The following is an 18,524-nucleotide window of genomic DNA, read 5'->3' as shown; positions in this document are numbered from 1 at the left end:
TATGTATTATACATGGTGATCATATCCCCCTTATGTATTATACATGGAGATCATATCCCCCTTATGTATTATACATGAAGATCATATCCCCCTTATGTATTATACATGGAGATCATATCCCCCCTTATGTATTATACATGGAGATCATATCCCCCCCTTATGTATTATACATGGAGATCATATCCCCCCTTATGTATTATACATGGAGATCATATCCCCCTTATGTATTATACATGGAGATCATATCCCCCCTTATGTATTATACATGGAGATCATATCCCCCTTATGTATTATACATGGAGATCATATCCCCCTTATGTATTATACATGGAGATCATATCCCCCCTTATGTATTATACATGGAGATCATATCCCCCTTATGTATTATACATGGAGATCATATCCCTCCTTATGTATTATACATGGAGATCATATCCACCTTATGAGTTATACATGGAGATCATATCCCCCCTTATGTATTATACATGGAGATCATATCCCCCCTTATGTATTATACATGGAGATCATATCCCCCCTTATGTATTATACATGGAGATCATATCCCCCCTTATGTATTATACATGGAGATCATATTCCCCCTTATGTTTTATACATGGAGATCATATCCACCCTTATGTATTATACATGGAGATCATATCTCCCCTTATGTATTATACATGTTGATCATATCCCCCCCTTATGTATTATACATGGAGATCATATCCCCCCTTATGTATTATACATGGTGATCATATCCCCCCTTATGTATTATACATGGAGATCATATCCCCTTTATGTATTATACATGGAGATCATATCCCCCTTTATGTATTATATATGGTGATGGTGATCATATCCCCCCTTATGTATTATACATGGAGATCATATCCCCCCTTATGTATTATACATGGAGATCGTATCCCCCCTTATGTATTATACATGGAGATCGTATCCCCCCTTTTGCATTATACATGGAGATCATATCCCCCCTTATGTATTATACATGGAGATCATATCCCCCCTTATGTATTATACATGGAGATCATATCCCCCCTTATGTATTATACATGGAGATCATATCCCCCCTTATGTATTATACATGGAGATCATATTCCCCCTTATGTATTATACATGGAGATCATATCCACCCTTATGTATTATACATGGAGATCATATCTCCCCTTATGTATTATACATGTTGATCATATCCCCCCCTTATGTATTATACATGGAGATCATATCCCCCCTTATGTATTATACATGGTGATCATATCCCCCCTTATGTATTATACATGGAGATCATATCCCCCCTTTATGTATTATACATGGAGATCATATCCCCCTTTATGTATTATATATGGTGATGGTGATCATATCCCCCCTTATGTATTATACATGGAGATCATATCCCCCCTTATGTATTATACATGGAGATCATATCCCCCCTTATGTATTATACATGGAGATCGTATCCCCCCTTATGTATTATACATGGAGATCGTATCCCCCCTTTTGCATTATACATGGAGATCATATCCCCCCTTATGTATTATACATGGAAATCATATCCCCCCTTATGTATTATACATGGAGATCATATCCCCCCTTATGTATTATACATGGAGATCATATCCCCCCTTATGTATTATACATGGAGATCATATCCCCCCTTATGTATTATACATGGAGATCATATCCCCCCTTATGTATTATACATGTTGATCGTATCCCCCATTAATCTTCTCTTCACAAGAGAATAACTTCAGCAATATTCCCCCAATTCACTTGTAATAGGTAAGTATTACTTTAAGACCTCAAGACTCCATCCAAGTCAATGTGAAAAATAAAACAAAAAAAAATCTCACTGGTGCAGTATCAGAGTAACTTGATATTGTTTATTAAAATAAGATTAAAAACACTCACAAGAACGGTTCACGTGTAACATCCAGTGCACCAGATTGATCACTTGTTCACATTTCCAGTCCAATAGCATATTGCCTCCTTAAGGATGCATATTCCTTGAAAACCGTGCTCCCCCACATCCAGCAGTGGACTGTTCCTGCCATCCTTATGTCTAGAGCCGGTCTATGGGCGTGATGACATCAGGAACAGCTCATTTACAAGACGGTGAGGGGAGTGCAGTGGGGACCAATCTTGCACACAGAGGATCGGCGGATTAGGTGAATATATACCCGCTTTCCGAACCCCTGGACAAAAATGAGCATTTAGCCCATGCAATGCATTTTTGCTGAGTTCTTCTTTAAAGCCTGCCATAGATGGATATTTTTTTTTTCGTTCAGCCAGCAAACTAATGGGATCCTCCCAGGGGCGGACTGACAACTCATGGGGCCCCCGGGCAATAGGGGATCATGGGGCCCCTGTGTCCTTGCCCAAACTAAAAAAAGCTTATGAAAAAGGTACCAGGGGCATCTCATGGGGCCCCCAACTGACCCTGGGCCCTCGGGCAGTGCCTGAGTTTCCAAATGGTCAGTCCGCCCCTGGATCCTCCAGCCATACAAGTGAGGTGGATGGAGGAATCCCCCTCCCCCCGCTGAGAAATTGTATTATGACAGCAGGTATCTTCACTCTCAGAATACACTGGTAAGTGGCTGATAGAAAAAAAGGCAATTCCAACAAGCCTGTTCCACAGAAGTCCTCCAGTTAGGGTTTCCATCTACCATAAAGGTGCTTATTTTTCATCTTTGGTTCTTCTATTATGGTTAGCAGTGTAGGATGTAAATGGAAAGGTTACCGTTGTTTAGTAAAAATATATTGCTATACACACTGAATGACAAGGATATCTTCTTTCAACAGGCATATGAAATGGCCACATCCTACTACCTTTTTGAGCCACAAGCTGGAGAGAACTTCACAAGGAACGATGGTATGGATGTAATGAGTGGTCTGTATGGGTCATATTATGGAAGGGGCTGCTTTCCCCAAAGCTAATGAGTTAACCTTTCTGATGAACCAGTACCTAGTTGCATCAGTCAGGTCAACCAGCAAAACTAGAGTTGGCACAGTCTCCCTCATGGGTATAAGGCCCCTAGTTCATTCCTTTGGCACTGTCCAGCTTCTTGGCACTAAAGATAGACCCTCACAATTGAGGAACTTTGGTTAGCATTGACAATGGGGAAATTGTAGAAAGAGGCTTATGTAACCTCGCACTGTTCATACGTGATCAAAACATGCAGTTGGTAAACTTAAAGTGACCCATACACTATGATAAAAAAAATCTGAATAAGAGCTTTTTTTTATTATTCCTATAAATAATTTATTTTAAAAATAAATATTTAATACACAGTGCTCCTTTTATGGTGCCACCTGGCAGGTAAACCTGGCTCACCAAGGCATGGAGTCTAGGTACCAGCTGGTATTTATCAAAGTTCCTGATAGTGAAGATGGGCTGGAAAGCCTAGTGCTCCACTTGGCTTCTTTTCTGCAAAATGGCACTGGGTTGTTGGTCTCAGGATGCCCTACCAAGGGTCTACTGGGACAGAAGGGCTATGGTGTGAGGATTGTTCATTATGCAGTAGACGAGAAAGTAGTTGGGTCCATCAAAGGTTGTGTTAGCAGCAAACAAGACTCATATCCAGGCAGAGGCCAAGAGGGGTCAAGACAGGTGACAGGCAAGAGAGTAGTCAGGTCCAGACAGGGGTCAAGACAGGTGACAGGCAAGAGAGTAGTAAGGTCAAGGTCAAGACAGGTGAGAGGCAAGAGAGTAGTCAGGTCCAGACAGGGGTCAAGACAGGTGACAGGCAAGAGAGTAGTCAGGTCCAGACAGGGGTCAAGACAGGTGACAGACAAGAGAGTAGTCAGGTCCAGACAGGGGCCAAGACAGGTGGCAGGCAACAATGTAATCAGGTCCAGGCAGGAGTCAGGACAGGGGGCAAGCAAGAGAGTAGTCAGGTCCAGGCAAGGGTCAAGACAGGTGGCAGGCAAGAGAATAGTCAGGTCAAGGCAGAGATCAAGACAGGTGACAAGCAAGAGAGTAGTCAGGTCAAGGCAGAGATCAAGACAGGTGACAGGAAAGAGAGTAGTCAGGTCAAGCAGGGGTCAAGACAGGTGGCAGGCAAGAGAGAAATCAGGTCCAGGCAGGGGTCAAGACAGATGGCAGGCAGGAGAGTAGTCAGGTTAAGGCAGGGGTCAAGACAGGTGGCAGTCAAGAGATTAGTCAGGTTTAGGAAGGGGTCAAGACAGGAGACAGGCAAGAGAGTAGTCAGGTCAAGGCAGAGGTCAAGACAGGAGACAGGCAAGAGAGCAGTCAGGTCAAGGCAGGGGTCAAGACTGGTGGCAGGCAAGAGAGTAGTCAGGTCAAGCAGGGGTCAAGACAGGTGGCAGGCAAGAGAGAAATCAGGTCCAGGCAGGGGTAAAGACAGATGGCAGGCAGGAGAGTAGTCAGGTTAAGGCAGGGGTCAAGACAGGTGGCAGTCAAGAGATTAGTCAGGTTTAGGAAGGGGTCAAGACAGGAGACAGGCAAGAGAGTAGTCAGGTCAAGGCAGAGGTCAAGACAGGAGACAGGCAAGAGAGCAGTCAGGTCAAGGCAGGGGTCAAGACAGGTGGCAGGCAAGAGAGTAGTCAGGTCAAGGCAGAGGTCAAGACAGGTGGCAGACAACAGAGTAGACAGATTAGCCTAGGTCAACAAAAAACAGGCAACTGGCAGGTAAGTATTTTAGCTCTCAGATAGTTGGCTATACGATACAGCACCAACTACTTCAAAGGCTTCCATCATAGGACATGCCCATGTCCTTACTGTGTCATTAATAGGAACATGTCATTACTGGGAACTCTGGAAGTCTTCTAGATAATGGAGGTCCGAGGAAACCTGGAAATTTGGGCAGGAATCCTGTAGGGAGTCCTGGAAGACACTTAAGGGATCCTACGAATACTGCAACAGATCCCATTACATTTGTGTAAAGGTTTTCTAAAGCAGAAGCTGTAGTGTTAAAACTACCTCCGGATGGTCCACTGTATCTTGGATGACACTTGGCCTAGTTTAAGACACAGCTCTGCAGAACTGCAATTCTGCCAGCAATTTCAAAACGCTCTGCTAAAATGACAAATCGCGGAACCGCGTGTTCAGGTGCCACTCATGTAAAGGCACCTGAAAACATGTGGTTCTGCTGCGATTGATGCACGATGAATCATGCTGCAATCCCGACAAACCGTATCACGCAAAGCATGTTGTCCAAAAGAAGCTTGGGAATTTTTTTTGGGCAACACGCTTCCCGCGATGCAGTTTGCCGCAATTGCAGTGTGATTTATTATACGACAATAGCAGTAAGATGCCACCGCGTTTTCAGGTGCCATTAAAATGATTCCAAACGCCCATATGTGAATGCAACTTAAAAAATTATCCATTGCATTGGGGCTATCACAGTTGCTTGTGTTTTCAACCAAACTGTCAAGACATCTAATGGCTGGTGTCATAACTGATCACACGTGCAACACCATGACAACCACAAATCAAACAAAGGCTGTAAAGGATAGGAGTGTTTAGTTCTGCTTTAATAGTCCAAAGTATAAGGTGGCACCAGGGGCGGACTGACAACTCATGGGGCTCCCGGGCAATAGGGGATCATGGGGCCCCTGTGTCCTTGCCCACACTTAGAACACACCCAAAAAAGCCTATAAATGGTACCAGGGGCATTTCATGGGGCCCCCTACTGACCCCAGGCCCTCGGGCAGTGCCCGAGTGCTCGAATGGTCAGTCCGCCCCTGGGTGGGACAAGCCAAAGAACTGCATGCTCTAAATTAAAGTGTCACTCTTTATAAAGCTTCACATTCATATACAAAGTCCCAAACAACATAAACATTCCATGCATAGTATAGAAAGGTGGACTAATATCCAATTTTATATTTTTATATTTTAGATCACATTGCCTGTATGATTGAGCTGCTTGGGCGCATACCACCAAAAATCGCTTTTTCTGGGAAAAATTCATCAACCTTTTTTAACAAGCAAGGTAAATGCATGGCTGAAATGTACATATAGTCAGATGATAATTCAAGTACTTTCACGTAGGTAGGATCTCAGTAGAACCGTCAGTTTCTGCACAGACACTGTATTAAAGTGTGTCTCAGAGCAGAAGAAAAAAAATCATATTCAGTCCATCTTTTCATTACATTAACATTTCACTGTTTATTCCTTCAAAAATGCTGTCAGAAAGCCACTGTTCTCCTTACTTCTGTTTTGGGCTGACAACACAGCACTCTGCTACACTGAAATTGAGACTAGAGTAGTCAACCCTGCCTCCTGGACTATAGAACTCTATATTATGGAACATTTGCAACATAAGTGCCAGCAATTGTAAATCGCGATTTGTTGCAGGAAGGACACAGTTGCTGCCCCCTATAAACTAATATTCGTGTTAAATGACTCCAGCAATAGGGCACTGTTCCTCCCACTGACACCAGCAATGGGGCACTGTTCCTCCCACTGACACCAGCACTGGGGCACTGTTCCTCCCACTGACACCAGCAATGGGGCACTATTCCTCCCACTGACACCAGCACTGGGGCACTGCTACTCCCACTGACACCAGCAATGGGGCACTGCTCCTCCCACTGACACTAGCGACAGGGCACTGTTCCTCCCACTGACACCAGCGACTAGGCACTGCTCCTCCCACTGACACCAGCGACGGGGCACGGTTCCTCCCACTGACACCAGCGACTAGGCACTGCTCCTCCCACTGACAACAGCGACGGGGCACTGTTCCTCCCACTAACACCAGGGATGAGGCACTGTTCCTCCCACTGACACCAGCGACGGGGCACTGTTCCTCCCACTGACACCAGCAACGAGGCACTGTTCCTCCCACTGATACCAGAAAAGGGGAACTGATTACCCCACTGGCACCAAAGATGGGGCACTGCTCCTCCCACTTACACCAGCAACGGGGCACTGCTCCTCCCACTGACACCAGCGACAGGGCACTGTTCCTCCCACTGACACCAGCGACAAGGCACTGTTCCTCCCACTGACACCAGCAACAGGGCACTGTTCCTCCCACTGACACCAGTCATGGGACACTGTTCCTCCCACTGACAGGGCACTGTTCCTCCCACTGACACCAGCGATGGGGCACTGTTCCTCCCACTGACACCAGCGACAGGGCACTGTTCCTCCCACTGACATCAGTCATGGGGCACTGTTCCTCCCACTGACACCAGCGACGAGGCACTGTTCCTCCCACTGACACCAGCGACGGGGCACTGTTCCTCCCACTGATACCAGAAAAGGGGAACTGATTACCCCACTGGCACCAAAGATGGGGCACTGTTCCTCCCACTGACCACCAAGCCCTAGGGTATTTTCTACTCCCACTGGCCACAATCTGGTCCTCCTAAAGTTTGAAGGGCAGTAAACTGGCCCTTTGTTTCTAAAGTTTGGAGACCCCGGGTATAGACAGTTACCAGAGGGATCCTGGGCCGGGAGCAGCTGCCTCCTCCCAATGCCTAGCTGTGCAGAGGGCAACAGACAGCTGGCAGGTATCCTCTGATAATTGTCCCAATGGACACTCACCAGAGAGCGGGCAGTGGACAGCTCTGTGCTGCTGCCTGCACTTCTGCCTGCCCCTAGTGATCACTGAGAATGATCACGGTAAGCTGTTTTAATAATGTAAAGCTTCCTGCATAGTGACAGCACTGTCAGTGTGCAATATGTGCCTACTAATATGCCCTAAGGGACCAGTTTATTAAAGGCACAGTGCGTATGTTTGTGCACACAAATATGCCTGAAACGTTTATCAGGCCCACTGTGTAAGGAAAGGGATCTTGGGGGATATAGTTCTGGGGGTGTGCCTTTGTAAATTGGAAATGAGTTCCCAGCAATTGCCTCTGCAAAATTTTTGCAAGCCTGGTGATGACATCACAGAGAGTAATAAAAGCCGTTTACAGGAACAAATAATACAAACAAGTAATGCAAAATGCTCCAGAGGGGAAGGGGGAGTTAGGGGGTAAGTTTAAGTAAAGCCTAGGCATATATATTTTAAAACCCACTAAAGCAGAACCCCTGCAATGGGCTGAGGTGCATTCTCATGGGATTTTGAACACCCACCCAATGGTGGGGCAGTGTAAGGTCACCGGCACCTCCAGGAAGTGGGCAGAAATCAGGTATTAGATAAGAATATTTTCTTTTCTCAAAAGGCTATAATTGGCAGCTTTTATGGGGAGGAGGTGGCAGCAAAGTCAACCTCATATTCTCACCACGATCTATTTTAATTGGTACATTACACAACAAAATAACATTTGTGCAATATATATATATACATACACACATGCACACTATATATAGTAGGGATGCATCAATATATCAGTCGAAAATAGGGTTTGTTGGCGTTTTGCCGATAGAACAAAAAAAGGTGCAGATAATGGCCGAAATGGCTTCCCATTAGACTGTTGTCTCCACATATGGTGCTATCTTGTGGCTAAAAAATATAATTAAAAATACGGAAAAAAAATTATGAATTCAACATTAGCAAAAAACTTTTTCACGCTAATATTTTTTTTTTGTTAAAAACTGTTTATTAAAAATTATATATATATATATATATATATATATACATATATATATATATACAAACTTCCGGTCTAGGTGGAACGCAACCAGATTAGTATGTCCAATTTTTGTGTGTTACTTTCAATAAAAGTTATTTTACGCTACTGGATTGTATTTTATAAATTCGTATTCATTTAAATTCATGATATTCATTAAAAAGTCGAATTTAATACAATTATATATAAAAAATATATTAAAAAAAAAAACTCTACCAATTTAGGTTTCAGTTTTCAGCCAAGTGCATCCCGAATTTTCGGTTTTGGCCCAGATCTTTCATTTCAGTGCACAACTAATATAGAGTATATATATATTCTACCAGTATATAACCAATATACGTATATGTAGAGATAGATGGATAGATAGATATTGGGGGTTTTTTTCTTGCTCATTTATCTTTATATGAATATCTTCCTTGGCAGGTTACCTCCTCCGTATCCCGTACCTATACCCCTGCGGCCTCTATGACACTCTGGTTTGCCGGCACAAGTGGCAGATGAACGAGGCCCTCATATTTGCAAGCTTCATCCTACCCATGTTGGATTATTCTCCAGAAAAGCGAGCCACGGCGGAGAAATGTCTTCAGCACCCTTGGTTACAATGCTGATACTTGGCCATGTTCTTTAATGTTTTTATTTTTGTACTTTGTATAATTTGATTAAATATTCAACAAGCCCCTGGTGTGTTTCTTGGTAATGACTGGTTCATTCTATTGATATATATGCAGTTTATTGGAATTTATGCAGCTTTTATTTTCTGACTGCCTATCACATTTCTTGAGGTGCTAAAATGTCAGGGCAGTACAAAAAACCCCCAAATGACCACTTTTTGGAAAGTAGCCAGACCAAGGATTTTGCTGAGAGGCATGCTGAGTCCATGGAAGATGTTATTTTTTGCCAGAATTTTTTGGAAAATGACAAAACATTTTTTCCCCCTACGTTGTTACTTAAATGATTTAAGGCCCCCAAAAACCAATGACCATCTTCAGGCTTTCAAAGGGAATATTTCCTCATGTCATGAGTTTTTTTTATTAATTATTTTGCTTTTTTTTTTTTTTTTTACACTGTCCCTTTCTTTTTTTTATCACTTTTATTGTTATCACAGAGAATGAATGTAAATATCCCATGTGATATCAATAGGCAGTGACACTCTTTTCTGAGAAATCTGGTGTCTATTAGACTCTAGATCTCTCCTCTGTCCTAACGCATCTGATCACACCAAGATTGGTGTGGTCAGATGCTTTCTCAATTTTTAAATGGCGAAACTGAAATGATGAAATGCTTGTTGCTTCTCGATTCTCAGACCACAGAGATGATTGGAGGCATTCCGGTCTCCGATCAGCTCTATGGTCAGCCAGTGGAACTGCTGGCTGCATTCTCCGGTTCCCCAGTGGGACAGAAAAGGCTGAGAAAGTTGTGGAAGGTGGCGGGGGATGTCCCTTTCCACTGCTTTTTAAAAGTGATTCAGCGGTAGTAGTTTTTAAAAAAAAAAAAAATTCTCAATATTTAATTTTTTTTTACATTTTTTTTTTTTTTTTAAATACTTTCATCAGAGTAGTTCAATGTTACTATAGTAACATTGTACTACTCTGGGGGAGGATCAAGGATTTTTGTTTTACACTTTGCTTTGCAGGAGCAATAAAGATTATTGCTCCCACAATGCAATGCTTGCTTTGAGCTGTCAAGAATGGGTTAAGTTCATGACAGTTCAAAAAAGTAGTGATCTGTGATTTGGCTACAGTTGATCACAGAGTACAGGGATCTGTGATTGGCTCATGTACCACGTGAGAGCTGTGGGCCAATCACAGCTCACTAAGAAGGGAAGCAAAGCTGTTATGGATCAGATTGATCCATAACAGCTTTGCTGACATTGTGATCATGTGATCGCATAGCATTCACATGACAACCGAGTCCCGTTTACCGGGATCCGCATTTCACTGTGTCCAAGCAGTGCCCCCCCGTGTTAGTATAGTCAGAGTGACGCACCAGTATGATACTTTGCCTGTATGCAGTACATGGCGGTCATTAACCCCCCTGGCGGTATTCCCGAGTGTAGCTCGGGGTAAAGTTTCAGTACCACAAGCGGTAACCCCAAGCTACACTCGGGAATACCCTGCAGCAATGCTCCCGGATCCCTTCTTCATTTACCTTGTCCTGCGCTCCCGCGATGTCCCCCCTGCAGTGTCCCCGGCAATGTCCTCGGATGGCATCTGTCTTCCAGGTTCCATTCCCTGCGAGCTTCGGGACGTACGGGGGATGGGAAATTTGAAACTTGTAAAAGTGACATTCACTAAAATCACATAGTATAACATTCCTGTATCAAACCATTTCACATACATTTTGTCCCGAGTGCATTGTCCGGCACCCTGCCTGCATTTTTACTGTTCTTTCTGCCTGGAAACTGAGAAATGTCCATGGCGTCCAAAAAGCGTCCCTTTAGGTCAAAAGCGGTTTTAGACCGGCTAGAGAACAGCGATAGTAAATCAGAACCACTTGCAGAATTGAGTGATAATGATTCGTGGGGGAAATTCATCATCAGACACTGAAACCGATTTTGCGACTTTGCTCAGCAATGTGCGAACTTGGTGCTATATTTCAGTTTTTTTGGTTTGATTATATTATTGAATTAAATTTATTATTATATTATTTTTTAGGATTATTTATTAAATTACAATTTATGATTTTGTGTTTCATATTTTATCATACCCGGAATGTTTACTAGACTCTTGTTCGGACAGATTTCAGTGAGTTATTCCTAAAAATTACAGGCCTAAAATAAAAAAAATGCATATTTCCATGCAAAAAATGTACCACTTTGAGCACAGAAATATGGACATAATCAGACCGCTAGGGAGGTTAAGTGGATAAGTATGCATGCAGCATCTCATACCTGAGACCTGTGGAAGCTGACAATCACTATAATATTCGCCACTACTGTGATTGCCAAAATCTTCCAGGCACTGTGCTGAGCAGCTTTCCCTCTCCACATGGACCACAGGGGGTCATTTGCTTGGCACTGCTGCCATTTAGAGAATGCAATTAATTTTTTTTTTCAAGGAATACAAGGCGTTTTCTGAATGGACAAGGTAAAGAGGATGCCTTGCTTTTATTGAAAAAAATACTCAGAAGATTAGGGGTATCACTGCAGTAGCTCCATAGCTGAGCAAGGTCTGATTTACCAACATTGCAGCTGATATTTTATTTGGCCTCAGCAATTTTAACACTAATGCCACCTTACAGACCATGTTTTGCAGTAATCCAGTACAACAAACCTCCTTCCCATGAGTGCGATGGTCTAGTAATGTCAGGGCCTGGATTGAACCTGGGACTTCTACTGTGTCAGGCACTAACTCTTCTCACCGAGCTACCTGGGATGCTGGACAACACTCTGCCTGATCTATTGGACAATCCTGCCTTGTTTTCTGTTGAACCTTGAACTCCTTGCTCCTCCCATGAACTTCCTGATAAAAGCCATGTCTCTGCATTCCCTGGTTGCCTTCCCAGCCAATATCCCGCTTGTCTCTCCTGCTGCTATCTATACCTTCGCTACCGACCTTTGGCTTGTTCCTGGACAACAATTCTGCCTCATCCTCATCTACTACCGTTTGTGACCGACCCTTGGCTTGTTGACTGACTCCTCTTCTGCTTGACCCCTAACCTGTTCTATCTGCTATTGGATTCCGGCTTGCTCATTCCCTGGTGGGGTGATCCTGAGATCTGTGACCTGGTACCAACACACAGCCAAATCCATCTTCACCATCAGGAGCTCTGGTGAAAACCGGTTAATGCTTAGACCCCGCACCTCAGGTGTTTCTGCGTCATTTCCCAGGGTGCCCTGCCTGTGTACCTATCCTGCTGGTTTCAGGTCTGCATGTCCAATCTAGAGAGAATAGAGAGAGCGAGAGAGAAGAGAGAGGGTGCAATAGAGAAGAGAAAGAGAGAGAGAGGAGAGCGAGACAGCGAGAGAGAAGAGAGGGGGTCAGAGAGAAGAAAGAGGGGAGAGAGCGAGAGAGGGTGAGAGAGAAGAGAGAGAGAAAGAGGGTGTGGGAGAGAAGAGAGAGTGAGAGAGAAGAGAGAGCAAGTGAAGGAGAAGGTAGAGGGTGCGAGAGAGAAGAGAGAAAGCCAGAGAGAAGTGAAAGCAAGTGAGAGAGCAGAAAGAAAGGGAGGTATACGAGATAATGAGAAAAGTGTGAGAGAGGAGACTGATATGAGAGAGAGAGAGAGAGCGTGAGCAAGCGAGGTAGAAGAGAGAGGGTGTGAGAGAGAAGGGAAAGAGAGAGCAAGTGAGAGAGAAGGTACAAGAGAGAGCAAGTGAGAGAGAAGGTACAAGAGAGAGCAAGTGAGAGAGAAGGTACAAGAGAGAAGAGAGAGGGTGCGAGAGAAGTGAGTACTAGAGCATGATTTCCCTGATTCCAGTACGTGATTTTGCTGATTGCAGTGTGTGAATTCGCTGATTCCAGTGCATGATTTCACACTGCATCCGGATTTCATTGCATTAGTTCACTGATTTCAGAGCATGATTTCACTATATGATTTCACTGCTTCCAGTGCATGATCTTCATTGTGACGAAGGTCAGAAATATTATTTAAATTTTGTGTTGTTTTGATGAAATCAAGAGTGTGTCAATCAGTCAGCTTGTCTGCTTATTTAAATCTATGAGTTCCTGTGCCCCAAAGGGGGTGGGAGATGAGGTTGATCTCAGCGGGAGGCACAGACAGCATGGTGTCCTGCAGCTGGAAAATGCCAGACGTGTCAGCACCAGGTGCTTGAGGTTTGGTTGAACTGAAGGGACAATATAATGTCCCTATGCTGGCAGAAAGGGTCAGAACGTCCAGAGCTTAATTCAGCGATGGACAGAGGAGCTCATGGCTGCAGGTCTCCCTAGAACTGCTGAGACAGATAATTCTTTATGGGCTGTGCTTTGCTTTCTGCACTGCTGTGATTTGTAGTTCTGCATTGTCTGTGTGGGTTTCCGGACACTGGGACTTTCCTCTACCCTTCCGTCAACTTTTGCCTATGTAGTCCTGAAGCTGCGGCCAGGACACACAGCCCTCCGAGGACCTGTGATGAGTTGGTGAAGGACCTCAGCCCTCTGGACCTCCTTCTCCATGCTGATCAGCATAGACTTCCTCTGCTGAGGCCACTATTGTTGTCAGTCCTGTGTTGTGGATTTCCCCCTTTGTCTGTCGGAGTTTTGCTATTCCTGATGTGTGCCCAGTCTGTGTTCCAGACTTAGCCATTTGTCCACCGGACTCCTGCCATCCGTGTGGTGTATTCAGCCCTGTGTACAGATTTAACCCTTCGCCTTGCTAGAACTCCCTACCTTTCAATAAAAGCCTTGCGTGTACTTCTGTTCTCCACGTGTGTTCTGCTCCACCCACACTTCTGTCACATTGATGATTTCATTTCATGATTTCACTTATTTCAGTGCGTGATTTCACTTTTTTCATTGTGTGAAATACTGATTCCAGTGCATGATTTTGCTGATTCCAGTGTGTGATTTTGCTGATTCCAGTGTGTGATTTTGCTGATTCCAGTGTGTGATTTTGCTGATTCCAGTGTGTGATTTTGCTGATTCCAGTGTGTAATTTTGCTGATTCCAGTGTGTGATTTTGCTGATTCCAGTGCGTGAACTCATTGATTCCAGTATGTGATTCTGCTGATTCCAGTGCATGAATTTGCTGATTCCAGTGCATGAATATTCCAGTGCATCAATTTACTGATTACAGTGCCTGATTTCCCCGATTCCAATGCGTGATTTTGCTAAATCTAGTGCGTGATTTCCCTGATTCCAGTACATGAATTTTCTCATTCCAGTGTGTGATTTCCCTGGTTCCAGGGCATGGTTTTGCTGATTCCAATCTGTGATTTCCCTGATTCCAGTGCGTGATTTTGATGAATCTAGTGCATGATTGCCGATTCCAGTCTGTGATTTCCATGATTCTAGTGTATGATTTCCCTGAATCCAATCTGTGATTTCCCTATTCCAGTGTATGATTATGCTGACACTGCCCCCCCCCCCCCCCCCCCCATATCACTGACACTGTGCTGTCCGATGTCACTGCAGACAATTTGGCATGTAACAGCCCCCGCCGACCACTCGGCATGTAAGGGGTTAATAATTCTGTGTTCTCCGATCCTGTGTCTCACCGCAGACCCAGTCGGCATGTAAAGGGTTAATTCAGCTCAGGTACATGTTCGGCTGCAGTAGTTCGGTGATCGGCTTGTAGTGCCTTATACCGGCACATGCGCAGTTGCTTCAGGGGACACTGATTTTCATGGGATATTCATCTTGCCGCTACACCGGCAGGTCGGCTCTCCCGCACATCGCCGAACATCCGGGACTTCGGGCAGGACAAGAAATATTCGGAGTTCGCTCTCATAGCGCAAGCAGCGGGTAACTTCTGAGCTGACGCTCTAACACCTCCCGCCGCCAGAGGGCGCCGATCACACAGCTCCGCTTTTCCTGTACAGGCCGGAAACCTCTATCGCTATCCGGTCACATGATCCCAGCTCTCCTCCGTCTGTGAGCGCGCTCTCGGCTACCCAGATTATCGGAGAGCGCGTGCACGGGAGAATTCCGGGGGCTGTGCTGGCAGAGGCGGCTGTTCTGTCACCCGGGAGGAGGAAGAGGGGGCGCCGCACACATCGGGGTATGGGAGACGATCTGGGCCGGGGAATCATACCCTGTGGTGTCGGGGGGTGCAAAGGGGAGTCATTTGGTGTCATTGGGGGTGGGGGGGTTGTGTCAGGCACGATCCTGTGTTGTCAGTAGGTGTGGAGGGATATCCTGAGGTGTCACGGAGGGAAAATGTATTGAAATATCATGGGGGAGGGGGCTGTGGTGTCAGTTGGGTGCAGAAGGGTATTTTGTGGTGTCACAGGGGGTTTGGAGGGGTATCCTGTGGTGTCACTGAGGTGTTGGTAGGGGTAACCTGTGGTGTCACGGGGGTGCGGAGAGGTATCCTGTGGAGTCACTAAGGTGTGAGGGGCATCCTGTGTAATCTGTGGTGTCACGGGGGTGTGGAGGGGTATCCTGTGGTGTCACGGGGGTGTGGAGGGGTATCCTGTGGTGTCACTGAGGTGTGTGGGGGGGGTAACCTGTGGTGTCACGGGGGTGTGGAGGGGTATCCTGTGGTGTCACGGGGGTGTGGAGGGGTATCCTGTGGTGTCACGGGGGTGTGGAGGGGTATCCTGTGGTGTCGCGGGGGTGTGGAGGGGTATCCTGTGGTGTCACTGAGGTGTGTGTGGGGGGGAGTAACCTGTGGTGTCACGGGGGTGTGGAGGGGTATCCTGTGGTGTCACGGGGGTGTGGAGGGGTATCCTGTGGTGTCACGGGGGTGTGGAGGGGTATCCTGTGGTGTCACGGGGGTGTGGAGGGGTATCCTGTGGTGTCACTGAGGTGTGTGGGGGGGAGTAACCTGTGGTGTCACGGGGGTGCGGAGGGGTAACCTGTGGTGTCACTGAGGTGTGGGTGGTATCCTGTGGTGGTGTAGGGTGTATTCTGTGGTCTCACTGAGGTGCGGCAGGGGGTATCCTGTGGGGGTGCAGGAGGCACATCTTGTGTCGTGGGGAGTATCCTGTGGTGGGTGCATTCTGTGGTGTCACAGGGGTGTGGAGGGACATCCCGTGGTGTTGCGGGGGTGGCATCCTGTGGTGTCACTGGGTTGCGGGGGTGGCATCCTGTGGTGTCACTGGGGTGTGGGGGGGCATCCTGGGGTGCGTGGGGGCATCCCAGCTTCTTAGGGGGTGTGGCTTTATAGTGGCAGGCATAGGGGGAATAATTCATACTAATGTGGTCCCTGTATACAGTCCAGTGCAGACTTAGTCCTACACTCCCACAGGGGGGCGCTCTAGCACTAAGCTGTGGTTACACGCAGACAACTTTGTTGTGTCAGAAGCGGGGGGGCCGTCCCTGCTTGCAATGATCTGACATCACAGTGTAGTGTGTGCATGCTGCAGACACAGTGATCACCCCACCGGGTAGGTATTCTGCTAGCAGTTGAAGGGCCGGGGATGTCCCGTGGTAGCCATCATCTGGAAGACCATAGGCAGGCCATGTAACAAGTGTGTCAGCTCCGGGGTCCATGTATACATGGGTGCGTCAGCTCCGGGGGGGGGCTGTGTATACATGGGTGCGTCAGCTCCGGGGGGTCCGTGTATACATGGGTGCGTCAGCTCCGGGGTCCGTGTATACATGGGTGTGTCAGCTCGGGGGGCTGTGTATACATGGGTGTGTCAGCTCCGGGGTCCGTGTATACATGGGTGCGTCAGCTCCGGGGGGTCCGTGTGTACATGGGTGCGTCAGCTCCGGGGGGTCTGTGTGTACATGGGTGCGTCAGCTCCGGGGGGGCCGTGTGTACATGGGTGCGTCAGCTCCGGGGGGGCCGTGTGTACATGGGTGCGTCAGCTCCGGGGGGGCCGTGTGTACATGGGTGCGTCAGCTCCGGGGGGGCCGTGTGTACATGGGTGCGTCAGCTCCGGGGGGGCCGTGTGTACATGGGTGCGTCAGCCCCGGGGGGTCCGTGTGTACATGGGTGCGTCAGCCCCGGGGGGTCCGTGTGTACATGGGTGCGTCAGCCCCGGGGGGTCCGTGTGTACATGGGTGCGTCAGCCCCGGGGGGTCCGTGTGTACATGGGTGCGTCAGCCCCGGGGGGTCCGTGTGTACATGGGTGCGTCAGCCCCGGGGGGTCCGTGTGTACATGGGTGCGTCAGCTCCGGGGGGGGGGGGGCCGTGTATACATGGGTGTGTCAGCTCCGGGGGGGGGGCCGTGTATACATGGGTGTGTCAGCTCCGGGGGGGCCGTGTGTACATGGGTGTGTCAGCTCGGGGGGGGGGGCGTGTATACATGGGTGTGTCAGCTCCGGGGGGGGGGGGGGCCGTGTATACATGGGTGTGTCAGCTCCGGGGGGGGGGGGGGGGGCGTGTATACATGGGTGTACAGGTCCTGACATATTGCTTTCTTTCTCGTAGTGTAATGGAGGCTCATGAAGAGGCCGTGCCTGAGGCTCCCCAGGAGGCAATGGAGGTCAATCCAGAATATCTGAAACAGCTGAAAGATCTCGATATTCCGGAAGAAGAGGCGAGGAAGGTAACATCTCACATCGCTGGCTGATTCTTTTTTTTTCTTTCTTAAAAGTGTTTCCAAAGCCTTGGGGTTTTTTACCTCGAAGCAATCCCTTCATTAAGGGAACAGACCTTACAGAATCCTGTTTGGAGGTAACTGCAAATATTGGGCCCAGATTTCTGCCTCTCACTCTTGACATGCTCAGTGATACCTACAGAAGTGTATGTTGTGCGGTCAACATTTTACATTTTTGTGCTTGCCAGGAGCTCTGACTTGTAGATGTCCAAATCTGCGTACTGACTGTTCCTATGTCTGGGGGGGCCTCCATAGGGATGTAGTGCACCCCCATGTAAAAATGCATTTTAATGCCTGCAGTTGGGAAGATACAGTAAATTGCTAGGATATGGTGGGTGACAGGTTCACTTAACCACTACAATATCGGGCACTTATACCCCCTTCCTGCCCAGGCCAATTTGCAGCTTTCAGCTCTGTTGCACTTTGGAATGACAATTGCGCGGTCATGCAACACTACCCATATGTAAATTTAAATCATTTTTTTCACACAAATAGAGCTTTCTTTTGGTGGTATTTAATCACAACTGAGTTTTTTATTTTTTGCTAAATAAAACAAAAAACACCTGAAACTTTTGAAAAAAATGCACTTTTCTTCGTTTCTTTTATAAAATTTGACAAATAACATTTCTTCATAAATTTAGGTCAAAATGTATTCTGCTACATTTCTTTGGTGAAAATAATAATAATTATTGAATTTGTATTTTGTTTTCAAATGTTTCTATTTATTTTGTTTTTTATTACATTTTTTTTCTTTTTTTTACTATTATTATTTTTCAGTAAACTGTGACCAAAGCGGTACAATGTTACCATAGTAACATTG

The 18,524-nt window shown here is 46.4% G+C and overlaps 2 protein-coding genes across 5 annotated transcripts in view; both read left to right on the top strand.

Annotated features, from left to right (window-relative positions):
- Positions 1–9,235, top strand: part of LOC149444212 (SRSF protein kinase 3-like) — a 52,856-nt gene extending 43,621 nt beyond the window's left edge. For all 3 annotated transcript variants that reach the window (XM_089654785.1, XM_089654784.1, XM_089654786.1), the window contains 3 exons: positions 2,815–2,884; positions 5,874–5,966; positions 8,983–9,235. In XM_089654785.1, coding sequence (XP_089510911.1) covers positions 2,815–2,884; positions 5,874–5,966; positions 8,983–9,167 — 348 coding nt within the window. In that variant the 3' untranslated portion in view covers positions 9,168–9,235. The remainder of the gene's footprint in view (positions 1–2,814; positions 2,885–5,873; positions 5,967–8,982) is intronic.
- Positions 9,236–14,810: 5,575 nt separating this feature from the next.
- The window catches only part of LOC149444211 (putative peptidyl-tRNA hydrolase 2), a 27,650-nt gene continuing 23,936 nt past the window's right edge, over positions 14,811–18,524 (top strand). The window contains exons 1-2 of one of the 2 annotated variants that reach the window (XM_089654782.1): positions 14,811–14,957; positions 17,536–17,653. In XM_089654782.1, the coding sequence (XP_089510908.1) occupies positions 14,839–14,957; positions 17,536–17,653 (237 nt within the window). In that variant the 5' untranslated portion in view covers positions 14,811–14,838. Of the gene's footprint in view, positions 14,958–15,044; positions 15,214–17,535; positions 17,654–18,524 lie in introns of those variants that run through there. The other variant, XM_089654783.1, reaches the window with a different exon arrangement.

This window comes from Staurois parvus, unplaced genomic scaffold (genome assembly GCF_062004578.1).
Source record: "Staurois parvus isolate SC_StPar_1 unplaced genomic scaffold, SC_StPar_1.0 ptg000799l, whole genome shotgun sequence".
Lineage (NCBI taxonomy): Eukaryota > Metazoa > Chordata > Amphibia > Anura > Ranidae > Staurois > Staurois parvus.
The sequence above is the reverse complement of the archived record's forward strand: the minus strand, read 5'-3'. Positions and strand labels throughout refer to the sequence as shown.